This window comes from Danio rerio, chromosome 14 (genome assembly GCF_049306965.1).
Source record: "Danio rerio strain Tuebingen ecotype United States chromosome 14, GRCz12tu, whole genome shotgun sequence".
Lineage (NCBI taxonomy): Eukaryota > Metazoa > Chordata > Actinopteri > Cypriniformes > Danionidae > Danio > Danio rerio.
The window spans coordinates 45,299,750-45,322,533 of NC_133189.1; the positions used below are offsets into that span (position 1 = coordinate 45,299,750).

The window sequence follows — 22,784 nt, forward strand, 5'->3', positions numbered from 1 at the left end:
GAGAGGGCAAATTCTTCAGCAGGATATCACTCCTTCTCATACTTCAGCCTTCACATCAAAGTTCCTGAAAGCAAATAAGGTCAAGGTGCTCCAAGATTGGCCAGCCCAGTCACCAGACATGAACATTATTGAGCATGTCTGGGATAAAATGAAAGAGAAGGCATTGAAGAGGAATCCAAAGAATCTTGATGAATTCTGGGAGTCCTGCAAGAACGCTTTCTTTGCAATTCCAGATGACTTTATAAATAAGTTATTTGAGTCATTGCAGAGATGTATGGATGCGGTCCTCTAAGCTTATAGGAGTCATACACAATATTAATTATTTTCCCACTGCACCATGGCTTTATACTGTATTCTGTATACTCTATACTGTACATTATTTAAAAAAAAACTTTTGTCTAAGCAAAGTCAGACCTTACTGTCCTAATTAAACAATTAAAATCAAGGCATGATCATATTTTACTTCATAAAAATAGGCAAATCTAGAGGCCTTTGCCTTTCATATAAGCCACTTTTTATACCAAATGATCAACTAGAAGTCAAGTAGTCAAGTTATTATTTGTTGTTCCTAAAACTTGGATAGGCCACAAGACTTGTCACGTAGTCTAGTTACCTTAAAATAAAAATAAGTAAACCCAATAAATAATTTTTTTCAGTGTACCCAGACCATCGCCAACTGATGACCCAATGAAGCTCAATGCCCAACCATTAGTTTGTTGTGTCCTGCCCTTTACAGATCATGTGATAACACAAAAAAATGACATGATGGGATGACATTAATAGATAAACTAGTAGACCAACCACATTGCACAACATCTGAAATTTCTAAAGTTCCTAAACCAAAGTCTGTCATCAAAGTGGTTCTGTATTATTACCTCACAGAACGGTCTTGAGCATCTGCACTCCCAAAGAGTGGTCTCATGCCTACAAAAGCCACTGCAGATGGATTGTGTTTCATCTTCTGATATATAATGAAAAAGACCTACAGTGGCTTTTCCAAACCAGTAAATTACCTTTTTTTTTTCAATATTTGATGCCGGTTTAATAGGAAGTAACATTTTTTGTCACTTCATTGGCTCATTGGAGAGAAACATTGACTTATTTGCTAATTTTTTATGCAATATTCCAGTTTTGCACATAAATCTAATTTGCATCTTTGCATGGAAACATAGCTAGTGACTTCAACCTTTAAAAGAAGCAGTTTTAGCTGGAATGTAATGTGTTAACATGGTGGAACCACATTAACACAGTAGACATGCTCTAAAGTCATAATAACCTCAAATAAATTTTTGTACTCCTATTACTGTGCAAATTATAATGCAACACCATTAGTGCTTGCAGAAAAGGGCACTTTTTCACAGCAAGGGAGGAAATAAGTCTGTTTCTCAAGGAGGTACAGCCATGGTCTTTAAGAGAGGTCAAATTAAATATTTTAGCCATGGTCAGCAGTTAGTTCTCTGTTCCCTGCGGAGAGAAAGTGAAATGATCCAAGGCAATAGCATAAAGCAGAAACTCACTCCAGCTTTATCCTGCTTGGGCTGTGGGAAGGAGACTTAGGAAGGCTGCATGTGCACAAATAGAAATGTGTTTAGAGGGTTTGAAAAGAATTGGGTCAGTTTCAGTCAAGCCGAAGGGGCATCTGAATATCAATACTTTCCACTGATGTAAGTGTTTTAGTTATATTATTTAAAAAATGAAAAATTAACTATCTTAGATTTATGTAGGATAAAACATATCTTTCATCTTACCATGTGCAGAAAGACACAAGCAACCGGTCATAAAGCACTCACCCCACTGATGCTTCACTTATCGCATTCATTCGAACAGAGACTTCTGCTTTCCAAAGGCTGACAGAAACATCTTTCCATGAAGCAACAACATATATAATATAATATAATATAATATAATATAATATAATATAATATAATATAATATAATATAATATAATATAATATAATATAATATAATGTAATATAATATAATAAAATATAATATAATATAATTTTCTTTTAGTCCATTAATCAGGGGTCACCACAGCGGAATGAACCGCCAACTTATCCGGCATATGTTTTAGACAGCGGATAGCGTTCCAGCTGCAAAGTAGCACAGGGGAACACTCATACACTCTTGCATTCGCACACATACACTACGGCCTACCTAGTTTATTCAATTCACCTAAAGTCTTTGGACTATGGGGGAAAACCAGACCACCCGGAGGAAACATATACCAACACGGGGAGAACATGCAAACTTCACAAAGAAATGCCAGCCCTGTGGGGTTTCCCTGAAGTCCAAGCAGATGCTGTATAGCTGAATTGAATAAGCTAAATTAGCTGTAGAATAAGTGTAAATGCAAGAGTGTATGGGTGTTTCCCAGTGTTGGGTTGTGGCTGGAAGGGCATCCACTGCGTAAAACATATGCTGGATAAGTTGGCGTTTCATTCGGTTGTGGCGACCCCTGTTTAATAAAGGGACTAAGTCGAAGTAAATTGAATGAATAAATGGTAAGCCACATAAGCTAAATTGAGAGAAAAGTAATGAATAAATAATATAATAAATTGATGGGTAATTTATTACTGATTTAAATTATATAAAATTTGAAGTTGGTTATTTCTCATTGATAAATCATAAACAAAAACAGAAGTCTGATCATATGCAAGGCAAGGCAAGGCAAGGCAAGTTTATTTATAGCACATTTTCATACACAATGGCAATTCAAAGTGCTTTACATAAACAAGAATAAAAGAAACAAGTAAAATAAAAATAAAAACAAATAAAAAAAATGCGTAAAAACAAAACAAAACATAAAAACAGGTAAAATGTGATATAAAAGAATGAAGAAGAAGAGAAAAACATGATAGTGCAATCTGTCGGACGCAGCACAGTGCTCATTCAGTAAAGGCACAGCTAAACAGATGTGTTTTCAGTCTTGATTTGAATGTGCCTAATGTTGGAGCACATCTGATCATTTCTGGAAGCTGATTCCAGCAGCGAGGGGCGTAGTGGCTGAAAGCTGATTCACCCTGCTTTGACTGAACTCTTGGAACTTCTAGTTTTTTTGATCCTAAAGATCTGAGTGATCTGTTAGGTTTGTATGCAGTTAAGCAAAATGTTAAACGGCGATAAAAAATAATATTGCAAATAATATTCAAATGAGCATATTTACTAAACTTGTCTGTGAACTATGAGAGCAAAAAAAATAATAATAAATAAACAAAATAGTCATTCAGGTACATGTTAGAGAGAATTGTCTATATTATTCCCTATAAAGTATAAAAGTATACATTTTTAAAAGTATATTGCCCCATTTTTTCCATAATTTCAGAGTAATAACAATAATAATAATAATAATAATAATAATATGATAAACGTAAAATCAATTGTAAAATAATGTACAATTAAAATATTAATAGCTGCGATCCATATATCTTAAAAAAGAGAATACTATTACCTGAATATGCTTGCAGCGTGCACATCTATATATGGTATAAATAAATAGGTTTACTAAAGACAAGTATAGTCTAAAATTTGTCAAAAAAAAAAAGAATAAACAGTTAGTTCGTGGCTGGTTTGATGGCATATGCAATTTTAGGTTTTTCTATTTCAGATGCAAAATCTATGATAGTAATTTTAACATGATTTAATAAGGTCTGTGGTAGTCGACTTACTGTACATCTATCTTGATTTAAAAGCTAAAAAAAGCATGCCCTATTAGATTTTGTGTTTGTGTTGTTAGTAGATTAAACACATGATTATCATTGCATATGCTTGTCTGCAACATCATTTGTGTTAGTCATTAAAATAGCTGCAATGCTTTTTAATTTGCACATTGGATGGATCTCTCGCAAAACTTCCCACTTCTATCAGCATTTCATGGTATTATATACCTACCTTTTTTGCCCTATTTAGTAAATCTGTCCCCATTTCAGTATTTTACATAGTACTGATATGCAGGATGCAAATTATAGAGGGGGGGGGGGGGTGACTTCCTAATTGACGCTTGATCCCCCCTGAAGGACATCCAAAACAAAATGTATAGAGGTGTCAGCTCTCTAATACTGAGAAATTTTTGCTCTGCTTTGTAATTTAAATAATTAATTCATTCATTTTCTTTATGGCTTGGTCCCTTTATTAATCCGAGGTCACCACAGTGGAATGAATCGCCAACTTATCTAGCATATGTTTTATGCAGCGAATGCCTTTTCCAGCTCCAACCCATCACTAAGAAACATCTATACACTCTAATTCACACACATACACAATAGACAAATTAGCTTAGCCAATTCATCTAAAGGGCCCAGAGCACCCAGGAGAAACCCATTCGAACACAGGGAGAACATGCAAATTCCACACAGAAATGCCAACTGACCCAGCTGAGGCTCAAACCAGCGACCTTCTTGCAGTGAGGCGACACCGTGCCGCTATTTTAAATAATAATGTTAATAATTAAATTAATATAAGAAATAAAATGTATATATTGATTATGAATATATATATATATATATATATATATATATATATATATATATATATATATATATATATATATATATATATATATATATATATATATAATAAAGATTTGACCACCCCTATAATGGTTCATACCCTGTGAATGCATAATCGTGTCAATCAGTCTGTTAGAAAAAACTCATTCAACGGTCTAAAACCGGCAGATCTAGAGCACCGGAAAAAAAACCTACTGTAACTATTCACAAAAGTTTTCTTGTAAAATAGATGTTTATTTCTACATATAGCCTAAAAGTAAAGTCAAATTAGATAAATTTTTTGACTTAAAGTAACTTCAAAAGTAGCTAATCGGATACTGTAAGTCGGGATCCACTAAATATCCCACAAAACACTTAAAACTTAAATACATTTTTTAATAAACTAGATGTAATTTAAATAAATTTTCCCAGAGATGGGTTGCAGCTGGAAGGGAAAAACTTGCTGGATAAGTTGGCGGTTCATTCCGCTGTGGCGACCCCGGATCAATAAAGGGACTAAGCCGACAAGAAAATGAATGAATGAATTTAAATAAATACATACATTTGATTTACCTAACATTACTAAAAAAGTTGACCCCCCTGATCGTCAATGCATAATTCGCACCCTGCTGATATGGTATTACATTGGCACTCTATGTGTACTGATACTGACCTTCATACTATTGATCCCAGATTATCCATACTCATCTGGCGCACTATAAACCCTTTTGTAAGCATTACAAATCAACTTTTTTTTTTCAGGTAACTGAGACGGGTGAAGTGGATATGCAGATGGTGGACTCTCAGATATGGATTCCAGCCGAAGAGCCCATCTCCAACAAAACATTCCTGTCAAATTCCAAGATTGGGGAGATTTGCCAAGACCTCCCCATCCACTGGATCCACCCATCTCCTCTCAGAGGTTAGAAACAGGGCTTCACCAACTTGAAATCCAATTCAACAACAGTAATAAGGTTTCAGAATAGCCCAAGAGTCAAGTCTGTAATTTCTTTTGCCCTCAGCTGTTTGCTTGTACTTCCTTTCGGTAGGAAGAAAAAAAATCCTTATAACACACACACACACACACACACACACACACACACACACACACTAAATGTCGTAGACAATATGTTCATTATCTAATTAAGTATACCATACACCATGTTAAAGAAAGATTAATCCACAAACTAACGTTTATTACTGGATTTTTCAAATGAGGGCATAGGAAGATTAAAGATGTGGCATTTATTATAATGGGTATGTAATGATCATTTAACCTTCTAGGGCTTAGTGGCCACATGTGTGGACAGCACATTTAAGCTCTTAAATGGCTATTTAAAATACTTTGAAAGTTTTATATTTTGTTACAGACATACAGTGTCATCCTGCAACTGTTTTGGAGCATGAAACGTCCCAAACACTATTTTTAACAGTCCAAATTGGGGGAATGTTGGTTTTACTCTCTGATAGTCAAAGCAAGTTCAAAAAATGTATATGCTACGTATGTATTAAAAAACAGTTAGGAAAAAGTGTTTTATGTAAATTCGGACAACGAGTCCACATATATGGACATCATTTTTCTCTAAAAGTACATCATATCAAAAGATGATTCTTAGGTTTTATTTCTAATTAGGTTCCAATAAGCCCAAATACCGATGAGAAATAAAAAATGCATGTAAAAACACCTTGGGCATTAAGAGGCTTATAATCCTAATTATTTAAAACTGGAAATGTTTTAATTGTTGATGATAATTGGTTAACATAACAGAAGCCTGGTCATCTGCAGTTAAGCAAATTGTTAAATGGCTGTAATTGCTAACATTTTATCCTCAGATCACAATCAATATTAGTCAACATTAATGTATCACTTCCATGTTTATCCTATAGTGGCCACCAAATCGTCTCAGTCACGTGCAGGGGCACTGTATTTATTACAGTTTATTCAATTCAATTCATCTTTATTTTTATAGCGCTTTTACAATGTAGGTTGTGTCAAAGCAGCATTACATAGAAGATTATAGTAAATTGAAGCAATGTCGGTCCAGTTTTCAGAGTTGAAGTTCAGTTCAGTGTGGTTTAAGTTTCATTGCTGAAAGTCCAAACACTGAAGAGCAAATCTATCGATGCACAGCTCCACAAGTCCTGAACCATGCAAGCCAGTGGCATTTATCAGTTTACTATACTACAGTATTCTGTAACATTCGTTAACAAAAGAGTTGTACTCATTACACAATTTACTATGCAAAGTTTATTCATAAACTAATTTCGAGAGGATCACGTGCTTAGGATTTATCACGGCCGGTCTCGAATTTGCTAATCAGTATCTTCCAATCATTCGAGCCCTAAGCTACTATAAATAACCACAGTTTTCAGTTCACTTTATCTTCGTTAGGAAGAAACCCCTCTCCTCCCCTTTTTCTCCTCCTTTACCTCTGACTGGGCGACACGGCGGCCCAGTGGTTAGCACTGCGAGCCCCACAGCAAAAATGGAGAGTGGGTGTTTCTGTGAGGAGTTTGTATGTTCTCCCCGTGTCCGCGTGGGTTTTTCCCGGGTACTCCGGTTTCCTCCCACCATCCAAAGACATTCAACAAGCATAACAACTAAGCATTTATCTAACCCTCGTGTTCCCTTGGCTACCGCAGCGGGGGAGTTCTGAGATCCACTGAGCTCAGGCTCCCCACTCGCTCTGCCAAACGGGAGGAAGCCTCAGACTCGAGGAGTCCTTGAGCTCGGGGCTCTCTCCATGGACAGCATGCCAAACAAGCTTTATAAATCATCAGCTAAGTGTGAACTCTTGAAGTGCTTAAAAAACATGTTTATTAAAAATTACTATAACTTTAGTTTTTCCCCATGCAGATATCTTCCAGACATCACAAAATAACAGATGAAAGCATACAAAAGGGTGGACGCATTGTCTACATTATATTCTTTCTTTATTTTTGTAAGGGGGAATAAACTTAATGAACTTACCATCAACAAACATTTACCGCTGCTGCGCATTTCGATGTTCACGTTACGGTTGTTTATTCTGCCGAAACGCCAGTAAAGATTTGGATTATTGCAAAACTAGATGAAGCGATTACATGGCAGGGTAACGTTATGTCATTTACACTCTTCTGGATTTTGTATAAGTGTGTTGGTGTTTATATCTGATTTTTTTATAACACATTAACATATTTATACTCATAGCTAAGCCTGTATATAATATTTATTGGTGCTATCAAACGAATTATCGCGTCAAAAAGAGTTTGTAGACATGGATTTATTTAAAAAATGTTTTAAATAAATGTCGCCATTTCTTTCGTTTTTCAGCCAGTTTCTTAAACTTTCCCCTTTTATGAGCAAAAACTTTTGGAGTTCTATAAAAGCTGTTTGCCATTTTTTTATTTTGGCTTTAAACAATTATAAACATGAAACAGACATATTTTGATGTTCTGATAGCAATTCCTGTGTAGAAGAATCACTTCCTGCCCTCCATCTTAATTTCGCATGTCATGAGAAAACAACCCATACTCATCTTAAAATCTTGAGGAAACTTCTCAATATGGAACACAGCAGTATTGCTACATTGTGTTTTAAAGCCCATGCCATGCTATTTTTATTATACATGACAAATAATAGATTTTTTAGCATCATCATCTATACTTCTGTTATGCAGATTCTGAGTTTCACGATATAGATGATGTTGAAGAGACCCCAGAGCTGGAAGCAAGAGGTCCGCGTCAGGCCCGGGACGTCATGGACCACTTACCAGTAAACGACTATGTAAGTATGAGGACTAAAAGGCACGTTCAAACTGCGGTTGAGCGGGATAGTCATGCTCTTTTTCTTGGTATAAATCGTTCATTAATCGAAGTTCCCTTTCGGAACTTAAAACAGATCATGTGGACCGCAGGGCATTGAAATTGCTCTATATATCTGTTTAAATCAGGCCAGTTCACTTAAGACTCCCTTAATGTCTCGCAGCTAATGGAGAGGGATATTTAGCCTTCAAAGGAAGCAAGTTTGCCTTGCACAATTTTTCTTGCCTCTCTTATGTAGTTAGCGATGTACAAAGACAGCCTCCCAAGGTCACTCATTAATGAAGAGATAAATGTATTAATCATGCTTTAATTATCAAGGCATAAAGAAGCGCCCGGCCAAAGAGTGTCCTTTATTGCATTCAGGAAGTCAAGCATATGTTCAATGATTAATTATCCTTAAGTCGCACGCACTAATGCTTCACACACCTACGATACACACCTCCCCAACTGGCGAGCGACTTCTAGACTCCCAAGGATGAGAAGACTGAGAAAAGAAGAACTTTTATCTGCAGAGGCCCAGGAACGTCTTTCCTGCCCACCTCATCCAGCAACACGGCGTTCCATATAATTAAAGCAAACCCAGATGAAACCACCTTTCCCTTTTGAAATCCTCTCCTTCTATCGGCTGGTTAATACGCAGCAATCCAGCCAATTCCAAGGCTAAGCACAGACCGGCTGTGTTTGTGGGCAGAGCGATAACAAAGGCTTTTGTGCACGTCAGAGGGGATGTGGCTCCCAGTAATTGGAGTCTGGAGTCATGTAGATGCTGCTGGGAAGCCAGATATCCCAGACCTTTCAGAGGATCCTAGACGCGAGCTCTTATTTAGCTCTCCCACCGGCAGGCGTCGGCAGCTGGAGGAGGGAATTCATATTTTGCTACAGGTCTCTTCCTGTTGTGCCGTTTTTTATAATCATCAAAGTTCCAGTGACAGAAGGCCTGAGATATATATACGAGGCTGACCTTTCCCCAGTCCTGCCACGCTGATGCGTTGTGTGCCAGCACAGCTCTGGATATCTTTCAAACTGAATAACTATCATCTGGCTGCGCTGAGAAATTGCATCATGGTCCTTGACCTACATTGGGAGGATAAGCCTCTGATGATTGGGTCCGGTCGAAACTCAGACTTCTGCGCCCGCAGCAGTTGTTGATGCTAGGCTTTGTGACCCTGCTTCGTGTCCTGGCTGAAAGCACTCTGGCTTGCAGATCGTTGATTAAACCTGTATCCTCACCACCACTGTGTGAACTTAAGATGCACTGTCTGCTGAAGGCCAGATGAATTTACTAAAAGACATAGTTTTCCCAAAACTGAAAATTGACTCATCTATTATTCACTCTCAAATGCTTCAATACCTTTATGAGTTTCCTTTTTTGTTGAACACAAAAGAAGATATTTTGAACAATGTTACAAACTTGTCACCACTGACTTTCATATAGGAAAAATAAATATGGAGGTCACTGGTAACAGGTTTCTAACATTTTTGAAGTGAAGGGTGAGTAAATGATGACAGAATTTTCCGTTTTGGGTGAACTATCCCTTTAAGATGCTAAAATAAAACAAATAATTCTTTGATGATTAATTAGATTTTTTTTAGGTCTCTGTAAAAAAATGTAAATGAAATTTAAATGAAAAGATGCAAATTATGAATCAAAACTACATGAGGCGTGTATTTTGAATAGGTTAACCTTTTAACCGGCCCACCAAGAAACTCCTAATGTCGCTAGTTAACACACTTTTTTTTTTTTAACACATCCCACAATTTCTAAAATAACAACTTCTACCAAATGGTTCATATGTCAGTTTATGGTAAAGGTACTGGTTTTAATACATATACTATGAAAAGTTAAAAACAAGAGAAAAAACATTATCAAAATGAAACATTTTTGAATACTAAATCATCTTTATGTTTTTGAGGTATGCCATAAAATATTTCAGATTCTCATTTAACATTTAACACTCGTTTACTTGATTTTTTTTAAATACAATAAAACCAAAATCAAGTGTACTTGTGCAACAGGATTGTTTTGATTTTGATTAGATTTTTTTTGTAAACCAACAATGGTGTGTAGTGTAAACCATTATTTAAAACAGTCATTCTTTAAATGACTTTAACAGACATTTAAAACAGTCAAAATATGGATAACCATTTGGTAAAGCAGCCAATTAAAGTGTTAAATAAATTGTGGACACCACAAAATAAGTGTTGTTGACAAGCCTACATAAACAACCATATCCATAATAATCAACAACTACATTAACATTTAAAGTTTGGAGATGAAAAAAAGCATTTACTTATACATTACTTATAAATGTTGTGTAATAAAATGAAGTGACAGTAAATATGTATTGAATACATGACGAAAAGGAGCTGTAAAACAGCATGAAAATCTCAGACAGCAGCTGAAATCTCTCAGTAAAAAAGAAAAACAAAAAAGCTGCTAGAATGGCCCAGCCATTCACCTGACCTCAACAGAACATTTTTAAAATGTTATTTCTGTGACAGCAAAATTTACAATAGCCATTAATTTACACTGACAAGTTTTGTACACTAAATGTGCTCACAAATTACAAGTGAGAGATTTCTGAATTAACGGTGCATTACTTGATTTTAAAATAATTGAAGGAAACACACACTATCTACAATCTATGATTATTTATTGAACATCAAAGTTGAACAACTGAAATTAAAACACACATGGCCTAAAACGAACAGTCACTTTTTTTCTTATTAAAAAAAGTGAAAAATAAATAACTTGCATTTTGGAAGCAAAATAAATTATCATCAGTGTTTTAAAAGTAGAAAATAAGCAGTATCACTTCTCAATAAAACAACTCTTGAATATCCTGTAAATAATACTTTAAACATGTATTTAATCTTCTGTAAACAAATATTTTAATGTAAATACTAATGTTAATGTAATGGAAAAATGCTCTCTTGAGGCATTTCAATCATCGTCAGTGTAGTGCAAAGTAAGACTCAAAAATAAGTCCATCGTCCTACTTGACCTGAAACCAGATGTGGTCACAGAAATATAAATCTGCCTCAGCCTGTAACACAGCAGGGTCACGTGACTCCATATGTGGTAGGAAAAGTAATTGAAAAAATCGTCCTGGAAAAATTTGGCCGATTATAGCTACTGAATGTCGATTTCAATTTCTTTTCGATTATTTGTCCAGCCCTACTAGAAAGTCAAGAAAAAATTCTCATTATAATCAATGTTAAAAACAGTAGTGCTGCCTAATATTATTGTGGAGGATTTAAAGATGATATTAAGTAAAAAGAACAACATTTAGCAGCAAAAATGACTTTACTGATACTTTTGATACTTTTACTTCACGTCCTTGAAAAACTAAATAAGTTCTTTAAAAATAAAAAAGAAATCTTACTGACCCCAAACTTTTGCACAGCAATGAATATCAAACCACACAATGATTTCAAACATATAAATGTAATACCAACTTTCTTCACCCTTGAATGTAATTCACACAAGCATAAAGACACAGTCCTCCACAGGTGTTCACATTACCATTTCTATGACTGATGGTTCAGCTTCAACGATAATTAAATTCCACTATTCAAAGAATGCAAATGCTTTTATTGCAAACAGCATGTATGGAATTGATTTACAGATAAATAACCTGCAAAAGAGGTATTTCTCCATCATTTGCTTGCTGTTAAATGTGCTTGCCACAAGAGACTTCTTGTGTGTTTGCATACACTTCTATTAGTTACTGTCAGTTTTACTGTCAAACTGATCAGAATGAAGCATGGATGTTGTCAAACTAGTGTTAAAATATTAATAAATAGTTGCTAGAAAAATAATTCCATAAATGTCTGCATGATATTTCAATCAAATTCAAAACATATACTCAGGAGATGTGTGGCTTTTGACCTATTACTTTTCTGTGTTACTCCAGGACTAATTTCTTAAAAATTTGTTTATGAAATAATAAAATGTTTAGTGTGGTGCAATTTTTTACATTAATTTAGCATCTATAACTTTTTGTTTTTTTTTTATTTAGAGCATTATAAACTCTGGATGATGGATAATAAAGCCCAAAGTGTCTTCTTTCCAAAGATACATGAACTGTGAATCTAGACCAAATCATTCAGCAACTGTTACTGTTTTAGTTTGGGAAGATAATATTTGAGAAAATACCTCTGATGTTGAGGGAGAGAAGGACATCCATACACAGTGCATCCAGATAGTATTCACAGCGGAATTCACCTTTTTCACATCTTTTATGTTACAGCCTTATTCCAAAATGGATTAAATTAATTTATTTCCTCAAAATTCTATGCACAATACACCTTAATGAAAACGTGAAAAAAGATTTTTTGAAATTGTTGCAAATTTATTAAAAATAAAAAAAAAAAACTGAAAAATCACATGAGTATTAAAAGGGTTGGGTCCTTATATAGACAGGTGTATGCCTTTTCAAATCATGTCCAATCAACCCAGACAGTGCATGTCAAAGCACAAACCAAGCATGAAGGCAAAGGAATTGTTTGTAGACCTCCAAGACAGGGTTTTCTTAAGGCACAAAGCTGGGGAAGTATACAGAAACATGTCTGCTGCTCTGAAAGTTCCATTGAGCACAGTGGCCTCCATCATCCTTGAGTGGAAAATGTTTAGAACCACCAGCAGTCTTTCTATAGCTGGCCGGCCAACTAAACTGAGTTATCGGGGGAGAAGTCAGGGAAGTGATCAATAACCCGATGGTCACTCTGTCTGAGCTCCAGCATTCTTCTGTGGAGAAAGGAGAACCTTACAGCAGGACAACCGTGCAACAAACTACCAATCAGGTCTGTTTGGTAGAGTGGCCAGACGGAATCCACTCCCCGCCTGGAGTTTCCCAAAAGGCATCTGGGGTGACGGTTCATCTTCGAGCAGGACAATGACCCAAAGCACACCGCCAAAATATCAATGGAGTGGCTTCACAACAACTCTGTAAATGTCCTTGAGTGGCCCAGCCAGAGCCCAGACCTAAATCCTATTGAACAACTCTGGAGAGATCTGAAAATGGCTGTACACAGAGAAATGGCTGTATCTGGTTTCCCATCCAAACTGATTTTGAAATGAGCTTGAGAGGTACTGCAAAGAGGAATGAGCAAAAATTCCCAAAGACAGGTGTGCCAAGCTTGTGGCATCATATTCAAAAAGACTTGAGGCTGTAATTGCTGCCAAAGGTGCATCAACAAAGCATTGAGCAAAGGCTGTGAATACTGATGTACAAGTAATTTTTCAGCTTTTTTATTTTTTAAAAATTTGCAACAATAAACAATGAATGAATTATTCCATTTTGGAATAAGGCTGTAAGATAAAATATGTGGAAAAAAGTGAAGCGCTATGAATACTTTCTAGATGCACTGTAGTCTCTGAAAACCTTTTACAGAAATATTATTTTGCATGCTATCTTCATCAAATTTGAAATATAAACACTGGCCTTTAAGGCATATTTTTTTTCTAGGACATTTCATCAATGTTTTCCAGTGTTTACATATGGAAAAACAAATAATGAACACAGTAAAAGTGAGAGCTGGCTAACAGGTTAAATAAAACAAATAGTGTGTTAAACATATTTGATTATGGTTAAGATGTTAATGAGTTAACTTTGACAAGCTCTGAAAAAAAAATAAATAAATAAATGACTAATGCCATTTTTCTTTAAATGAATTAAACTCTTTTGGGCAACAGTGCATATTTAGTGCCTTGATTAGCACCAAGATAGTGTGAAGTTTAAGATAATTTATCCCTCAGTAATCACGGCCTATGAAATAAATCCGCAGGGTGTCAAATTGTGAATCAACGCTATGATGTGCCAGGCCATAATAAATGAGGAGTTTTCCTACTTTCTCACATTAAATGCTAGTAAATCATGCTTTACAGGCTGTAACACCGAACATAACAGAGAACACGACAGGCTTTGTGAGGCAAATACAAAACACTATAGTCAGCTATAGGAACCTGCTCTTAATTATTCATACTAGTTTATGCATGACTGACATCATGTCCCTGAATACTTTATTCCTTGTCATCTCTGCAACATACAGTGCAACAAACTGACACATAGAGTCTCTAACATGAAGTTATTAACACTCACTTACTCATTGCAGCAGGATAATCAGTTTGATTAATATGCCTCTGTAGAACAATACTATTCATAGTCTGCTTCATCCTAATCACACATCATTTCGCTCTAAAAATCTTATTTTTCCAAATAACATCCACCTTTATGCCGGCAGGGGGTTTTCTGTGAAGGTCTGATAAAGCAAACTGCACTACGCTGACAGGCTTTGTGCTGTTTCCAAAATGCATTGTTGCCTCAACACTCTTGACCCTAAACCTGACAAACATTATGAATCAGTAATTGTCTTTGTGCATTTGCGAGCGTAATAAATCAAACAGTACAGGCATCACCCTGCTTTCGCTCGCACTATAGTCTAGTCATTAGGAGAATGCAATTTTCCCTCCATTCATCATAGCATAGTGAGCTCATGAAAACTCATACATGCTTCGTTTATGGAGAACATAATGAGAGATGGGACTCCAGAGGAGAAACGCATGCCATTATGCATCTTCACACGCACGGGCGCATTATAACTCACCCCGCTTCATTTCAAACCCCCCAAAAAAGATCAATAATGATAATAATGCACTCGTTTATGCAAGACAAACACCGCGTATGGCCATTTTAAATGCAATTTTCGACCGGGCGTCACATTTCAGAGTGATTTTCCTACCCTCACGTTCATTTGCGTCATTTCCCAACAGGAAGTCTGAAGCGTTGCCAGACAACCAGATGAGATATGGCTTCATCTGCCAATCTAATGCAGATCAGCAGAGGCGACTAGGTCCACAACAGTGTTTTTAATCACATCATCCTGTCTGTGTCGTAAGCTCGGGGAGATCGAAATGCAGTCAAATGAAACAGCGCGAGTCGAGGGCGCTATCTGCTCCAACAGTTACGGGAGATAGAAAGTTAAGTGGCACTTCTAGGAGCCCATCTCTGCGTAGCGGCTGATCAAAGGCATGGCACTCAGCCCTGGGTAATCTGGAGAGGGCATGCGTATACCATCACAATGGAGAGGGCCAAGGGCCATTAATTCTAGCCAATTTACCTTTCACTCGGCTTTCATTTAGCCCTTACACCAATTCACACCCTGCCTGCGAGAGCAAATAAACCGATCCTTGTTGGGCGATCATTACCCGGCTAATTGCTGTAAGAACGTGCCATTCGCTTTATGCCAAAGTCAAAGGAGGGCATAGGGGAGAGTTCTCATTTCGGAGCTCAAATGAGGCCGGGGTCACTGCTCAGACTGAGGCGCCACTGCTCTGCCTTTATGGGAAGCCTGGGAGGAAAGAAATAGTGTAATTATCTCAGCGTCTGCCAGCGACTGAGAACGGACAGGCAGCGGGGTTAAGTGACTCCAATCGGAGATAGCAAAGACGTGCAGGGTAATGGAAAGGTCAAGGGCATTGCATTATATCATATTTAGGCTTATGATGGTATCAGATTTTCTTGTTGCGATTAATTGCATAAGCTCTGATCACGGTATACTGTATTATTGTGATATTAAGCTGCAAAATCCAAAGCTAACAAGTATAATAGCCAAAAATAGTGTATTGCTATACTGTGTACACGTTCAGAGTAAACAAATGTTTCAACTAAATTTTGCACTCATACTTCTAATTGCTGAAGCTTTTATCACGACATACAGTGTTATCACGATATTAACCTAAACTGTAAACAATGTTACTTTGACAAATATAATGACCAAAACACTTGGTGTATTTCTATAATGTGTACACGTTCAGAGAAAACTAATGTTTAAAAAAAATAGCATTTATTATACTACTACTATTAAATGCTAAAGCTTTTATCAAGGTATAAGATATTATCGTGATATTGACCAAAGCTGCAGAAAAGGTTATTTCAACAAATATAATAACCAAAAATACTTAGTGTATTGCTATATTTTATTCACGTTTAGAGTAAACAAATGTTTCAACTACGTTTTGCATTCATTATATTACTACTATTAATTGCAGAAGCTTTTATAAAAAAACATAAGGTAATATCGCGATATTGAACTGGGCTGCAAAAAAGTTACTTTAATAAATATAATAGCCAAAAACGACTTACTTTTTCAGAGTAAACTAATGTTTCAACTAAATTTTGCATTCATTATACTACCACTATTATTTGCTGAAGCTTTTATCGTGATATACGTATTATCGTGATATTGACCAAAGCTGCTAAAAAGGTTACTTTTACAAATATAATAACCAAAAATTCTTAGGGTATTGCTATATTTTATACACGTTTAGAGAAAATAAATGTTTTAACTAAATTGTGCATTCATTATATTACTACTATTAATTGCTGAAGTTTTTATCACGACATACGGCATTATTGCAATATTGAACTGAGCTGAAAAAACAGTTACATTAACAAATATTATAACAAACAATAGTAAGTGTGTTGCTTTATTCTGTACACTTGTTCAGAGTAAACAACATTTTAAACTAAATTTTGCGTTTATTATTATCACAATATTGAACTGAGCTGCAAAAAAGGTTACTTTAACGAATATAATAGCTAAAAATACTTTGTGTATTGCTATATTGTATACACATGTTTAGAGTAAACTAATCTTTCAACTACATTTATTCATGTATTATACTACTATTAATTGTTAAAGCTTTTATAAAAACTATAAGGTATTATCGCGATACTGATCTGGGCTGCAAAAAAAGAAGTTACTTTAACAAATATAATAGCCAAAAATACTTAACTTTTTCAAAGTAAACTAATGTTTCAACTAAATTTTGAATTCATTATACTACTACTATTAATTGCTGAAGCTTTTATCACAATATACGGTACTGTAGACTACATGTTCAGATTAAAAACAAAATGCTAAATTTAATTGCAAAAGGATTAGAAAATACAATATGTAACACTTTACAATAAAGTCTCATTATTAAATATTAGTTAATAGATTAATATCCCTCTGTTTATTGCAGTTGCTATTTTAATATTAGCTGAAGTAATACAAGTGATTCTGATTAGATATTAACTCCTTTTAATATAACGATTATGACGTAATAAGATTACGACTACAATTTTTTAATGCATTCATAGGTATTAACTAAGAAATTACCATCACCTAAGATTAATAAAAATAGTTTTTATTGTGAGTTTAGTAAATTTAACTAATGCATTTTTACTCAGTGTTAACGTACAATAGCCCTATAAATAATCAGAATTTTAACAGAAATTTAATTCAATATATCAGCATGTAGGCTAGATTAACCTTACAATGTTTTTAAGTTATTAATTGCATATTTTTGGTGCATTTATGAACACCACTGTGATACAATGTTATTTTAAAAAACAACTCTAAATGTTTAAGTAATAAATAATTATTCAATGCATTTTGAAGTGTCCATGATATCAATAGTGTACATGATCACAATATACTGAATTACTAACTATTGAAATACGTCTAATCATATCTGATTCCATTGCTTGGGACCTCTAAAACATCTACTGTAAATGCCACTCTGATCATTGGGGTATATCAGAGCATGACAGGAGTTTTTGTCATTGCATTCCTACAACCTTTAATAACTCTTCAGGAGCACTGCACCTTTTTTTATTGCTAAAATCACGCTATCTGTCAAGCGGCATGTGGTGAGATTGCAGGTATTGTTTGGCTGTGGTTCTGACCCTGTTGACTCTCTCTCTTCACAGAGTGAAATGGGGCTGGAGCTGGACAACAGCCTAGATGAGCGAGGCTACTGCTGCCAGTACTGCCGCCGTGGGTACCGTTACTGTCGGCGATACTACGAGCCCCTGGGTGGCTTTTGGCCATATCCCTACTATTACCAGGGAGGACGGGTAATCTGTCAGATTGTCATGCCCTGCAACTGGTGGATAGCACGAATGCTGGGACGAGTTTGAGGATGCCGGAGGGAACCAGTGGTGCTATGCTGCTCAGGGGTTTGCATAGACAAGCTTTTACATTTGTACAAAAAGTCACATAAACACTCAAGGATTTTTTCATCCTCTGTGTAATAAAAACCAAAATTATGTTAAAATAATGCAGGCTATTTTCAACAGCGTTTGCTTGTAATTATTATGCATGCAGTTTTTATGAGCATATTAATTTTGAAACCACATGGAATATTAGTCTCTCAATTAGCATGGTTGTAAAAACTGTTATTATATAATTAACTGTTTAAAACAAAGCTAGATGGAGTCTATCATATTAAAATGGAAGTAATCCATGGCAACTACCCACATATACATGGCTTATACATAGTTGAAGTCAGAATTATTAGCCCCCCTGAATTATTGGCCCCCCTGTTTATTTTTTTCCCCAATTTCTGTTTAACGGAGAGATTTTTTCAACACATCTCTAAACATAATAGTTTTAATAACTCATCTCTAATAACTGATTTATTTTATCTTTGGCATGATGACAGTAAATAATATTATACTAGATATTTTTCAAGACACTTCTATACAGCTTAAAGTGACATTTAAAGGCTTAACTAGGTTAATTAGGTTAACTAGGCGGGATAGGGTAATTTAGCAAGTTGTTGTATAATGATGGTTTGTTCTGTAGACTATTGAAAAAAATAGCTTAAAGGGGCTAATAATTTTGTCCCTAAAATTGTGTTTAAAGAATTAAAAACTGCTTTTATTTTAGCCAAAATGAAACCAGTAAGACTTTCTCCAGAAGAAAAAATATTAGCAGACATACTGTGAAAAATTCCTTGCTCTGTTAATCATAATTTGGGAAATATTTAAAAAAAGAAAAAAAATATCAAAGGTGGTCTAATAATTCTGACTTTAAGGGTGTGTTGGGGCTGCATGACACTAGAAAAATCTGACATTGTGATATACAGTACATTGCAATATATTGTATCTATCTATAAAAGTCCAAGAAATGATTGAATAGCACAATTTAAAAATTATTTTTGTTCACACTTTATTTTAAGGTTCAATTCTTGCTTTTAGGAAACATTATGACATTTACTTCAATAAACTCCTAATTTGCTCCTTATTAATTGTTATCGAAAAATGTAATGAACTACAAGCATAGATAAATGCAACAAAGCAAAGATAAAAATAAAATAAACACTGCATTCATTATGGTTTTGCATTTGTAAATGTAAAAATTAAGATGCATAGTCAACTCAACATTGCATATTATCTATGCGATGTGACCATTGTGGATGCACACATTACAATATCGATCATGCTATAATAATATGTTGGGCAGCCATAACATTTGTTAAGCAAAGAAAAATAATAAGATCACCCAGAAAATCTCAGTACCTCTGGATTTACTTTTTTATGCAGGCTACTGATTATAATTCTTCTAAATTTAAAAATAAAAGGTCATTTACACTTACCGGCCACTTTATTAGGTACACATGTACTGGGTTGGACCCCATTTTGCATTCAGAACTGCCTTAATTCTTCATGCCACAGATTCAACAAGGTACTGGAAATATTCCTCAGAGATCCATATTGACATGATAGCATTACGCAGTTGCTGCAGATTTGTCGGCTGCACATGATGCGAATCTCCCTTTCCACCACATCCCAAAGGTGCTCAATTGGATTGAGTTCTGGTGACTGTGGAGGCCAGTTGAGTACAGTGAACTCATTGTCATGTTCAAAAAACCAGTCTGAGATGATTTGCGCTTTATGACATGGTGTGTTATCCTGGTGGAAGTAACCATCAGAAGATGAGTACACTGTGGTCATAAAGGGATGGACATTACAGCAGTAATACTCAGGTTATGGTGTTGACACGATGCTCAATTGGTACTAATGGACACAAAGTGTGCCAAGAAAATATCCCCCACACCATTACACCACCACCACCAGCCTGAACCATTGATACAAGGCAGGATGGATTCATGCTTTCATGTTGTTGATGCCAAATTCTGACCCTTCCATCCGAATGTCGCAACAAAAATTGAGACTCATCAGACCAGGCAGAATTTTTACAATCTTGAATTTTGCTGAGCCTGTGCGAGTTGTAGCCTCAGTTTCCTGTTCTTAGCTGATAGGATTGACACCCGGTGTGGTCGTCTGCTGCTGTAGCATCCGCGTCAACAACCATACCACATTTAAAGGCACTTAAATCCCCTTTCTTCCCCATTGTGATGCTCAGTTTGAACTGCAGCAGATCGTCTTGATCATGTTTACATGCCTAAATGCATTGGCTTACTGTCATGTGATGTCATGACTGAATATTTGCATTATCAAGCAGTTGGACAGGTGTACCTAATAAAGTGGCCAGTGAGTGTACAGCATAAAACTGCAATTGGTCAAGATAACAAATGTAAAAATGCCTATGTTTATTTGGAATGTGAAAGGAGTATCATCAGACCTTTACAAAATAAAACAAACATTGAAAACTTATTCAAACACATACATAGTAAATCAGCACATCCCGAGAATTTTCAAGAGGTCTCAAATATTTTTATATGTTCTTCTACGTCTGTTTCTTTAAGACGAACTCTAATGAACAGTGTATTCATCTGTCCTTGACTTAGCTGATACTGAAGGTACAACAGAAACGGCTGCATGGAAACGTTTAGTTACTATAGTCTATATATTTTATGCAGACATTTCTAAACAAAGAAAGTGTAGGTAGAGCCATTATAGCTCAGTGAATGGTTTTAATTTGATTTAATGTGTTTGCATCACATTCTGAATGACATTAAATTAGCCATTCCGAGGGCCCTTTATTTGTCTTGTTTATAGTGGATGAGAGGCATTACAAGGAACCAGGTTAACAAAAGTACGTCTACAGTAATTTGCATGTTGATATTATGAACTGTTTCTTTCTAATGTATTTACGCCGAAGCAAGTCCCTGCAGAACTTGGAAAATTAGCCTTTTTTAAAAGCTGTTATGTGGATTTAATGCAGTGTAGAACTACACTGTACACGGCTATATTTAAGTAGTGACATTGCTAGTGCCATAATTGCAGGTCTGGGACTGTTTCAATCAATTCATTCATCCAAGCAAACGCGTGCTCTATAAATTGCATCTACGTAATCTAATGATCCTTTGTGTTTTTACAGCAACCTGCTTCTGAATAAAAGTGGTAAAAACTTCATTGTCTGCTAATAATTGACTGCTGCATATAAACATGGGCTATGGCAGGGGTTCCCAAACATTTCAGCCTGTGACCAATATTCTCTGACGGTATTGGGTAAGTTACTTTAAAAAAGTAATAGATTACAAATTACTGATTACTACTGGAAAATTGTAATTTAATTATTTTACTAATTACTACATGTGAAAAAGTAACCAGATTGCTAATTACTTTGCTTTGAAGTTACTTTTAAAACATATAAAATATACCTATAAATATACAAAATAAACTGCAGCTCTTTCAGTAATTTAATACTCTTCTGAAAACATTACAATGGGTTGATCACAGTGGCTTGACATATTCAAAACACTTAAAGAGTTCGCCCAAAACTTAAAATTCTCCCATCATTCACTTGATCAAACCTGTTTGTCTTTTTTAACACAAAATAAGACATTTAGAAGAAAACTGGATACCTGTAACTATTGACATCTATAGTATGAAAAAGTACTGCAGTGTTTGGGTGTTCTGTATTTGTCTAAGCTAATTAATTTATCAAAATGTGTATATTCCAAAGCGGTCAGATCTTGTTGTTACGTGACGCGCGGTTTTCAACTGGGTGCACCAGGGAAATGTGAGAGTGCACAATATGCACTTCCAATATGCAAGCGTGCAAATTACGTGATATGTGAACAGCCCCATAAGCAGCTACACTTCTCTTTACATTCAGAAGATACCTTCAGTCCCTATCCTACACACACACACACAAAAAATTTCAATTTAGCCTGTTCAAGCTGAGTTGGACCACTGTGTTTTTGGGCATCTGGTGTACTCCTTGGTGATGAGTATTCTCGTAGAATGTTTTCTGTTCAAATGCTTGAACAAGTAGCTGGCCGAGTTAAAAGCAGTGGAAAGTTCTTTACCAAACTTAAACTGCATGTCACAGCAATATTTTTGTTTTTACGCTCAATGAAATCAAAGTAATGTCTGTATTTTCAAAGTAATGTCTTTCAAATGAAGAAGCAAACACTCTCGTGAGCATCCATTTCAGCTGGCGTTCTCCAGCAATTTAAAAGTGCAGGCTCATTAACTGACGTTGCAGCAGAAAACGTGATTTAAAAGAAGCATTTTTTTTCTTCCAAAACCTATATTTGGAATGCAAGTAACATATTTACACTGACTTTAGTAACTGTAATCAAATTACACACATTTAAAATGTAATTTGTTACATTACTGCATTCTTTAAAATTGTAATTGTACTGTGTAAATTGTACTGTGGAACTTGTTACACCCAAATCTGTTCTCTGAGAAGGTTATAAATATATAAACTTCGCACACAACAGCGCACACACACTAATAGGCA

The 22,784-nt window shown here is 35.5% G+C and overlaps 1 protein-coding gene and 1 long non-coding RNA gene across 4 annotated transcripts in view; one reads left to right on the forward strand and one right to left on the reverse strand.

Moving 5' to 3' along the window:
• The window catches only part of tnmd (tenomodulin), a 79,307-nt gene extending 60,188 nt beyond the window's left edge, over positions 1-19,119 (forward strand). The window contains 3 exon segments of the mRNA NM_001114413.1: positions 5,250-5,409; positions 8,147-8,253; positions 18,053-19,119. Of these exon segments, the coding sequence (NP_001107885.1) occupies positions 5,250-5,409; positions 8,147-8,253; positions 18,053-18,262 (477 nt within the window). The 3' untranslated portion in view covers positions 18,263-19,119.
• LOC141377576 (uncharacterized) overlaps positions 1-22,784 on the reverse strand; it is a 58,634-nt gene that overhangs the window by 30,726 nt on the left and 5,124 nt on the right. The gene's annotated exons all lie outside the window — the stretch shown is intronic.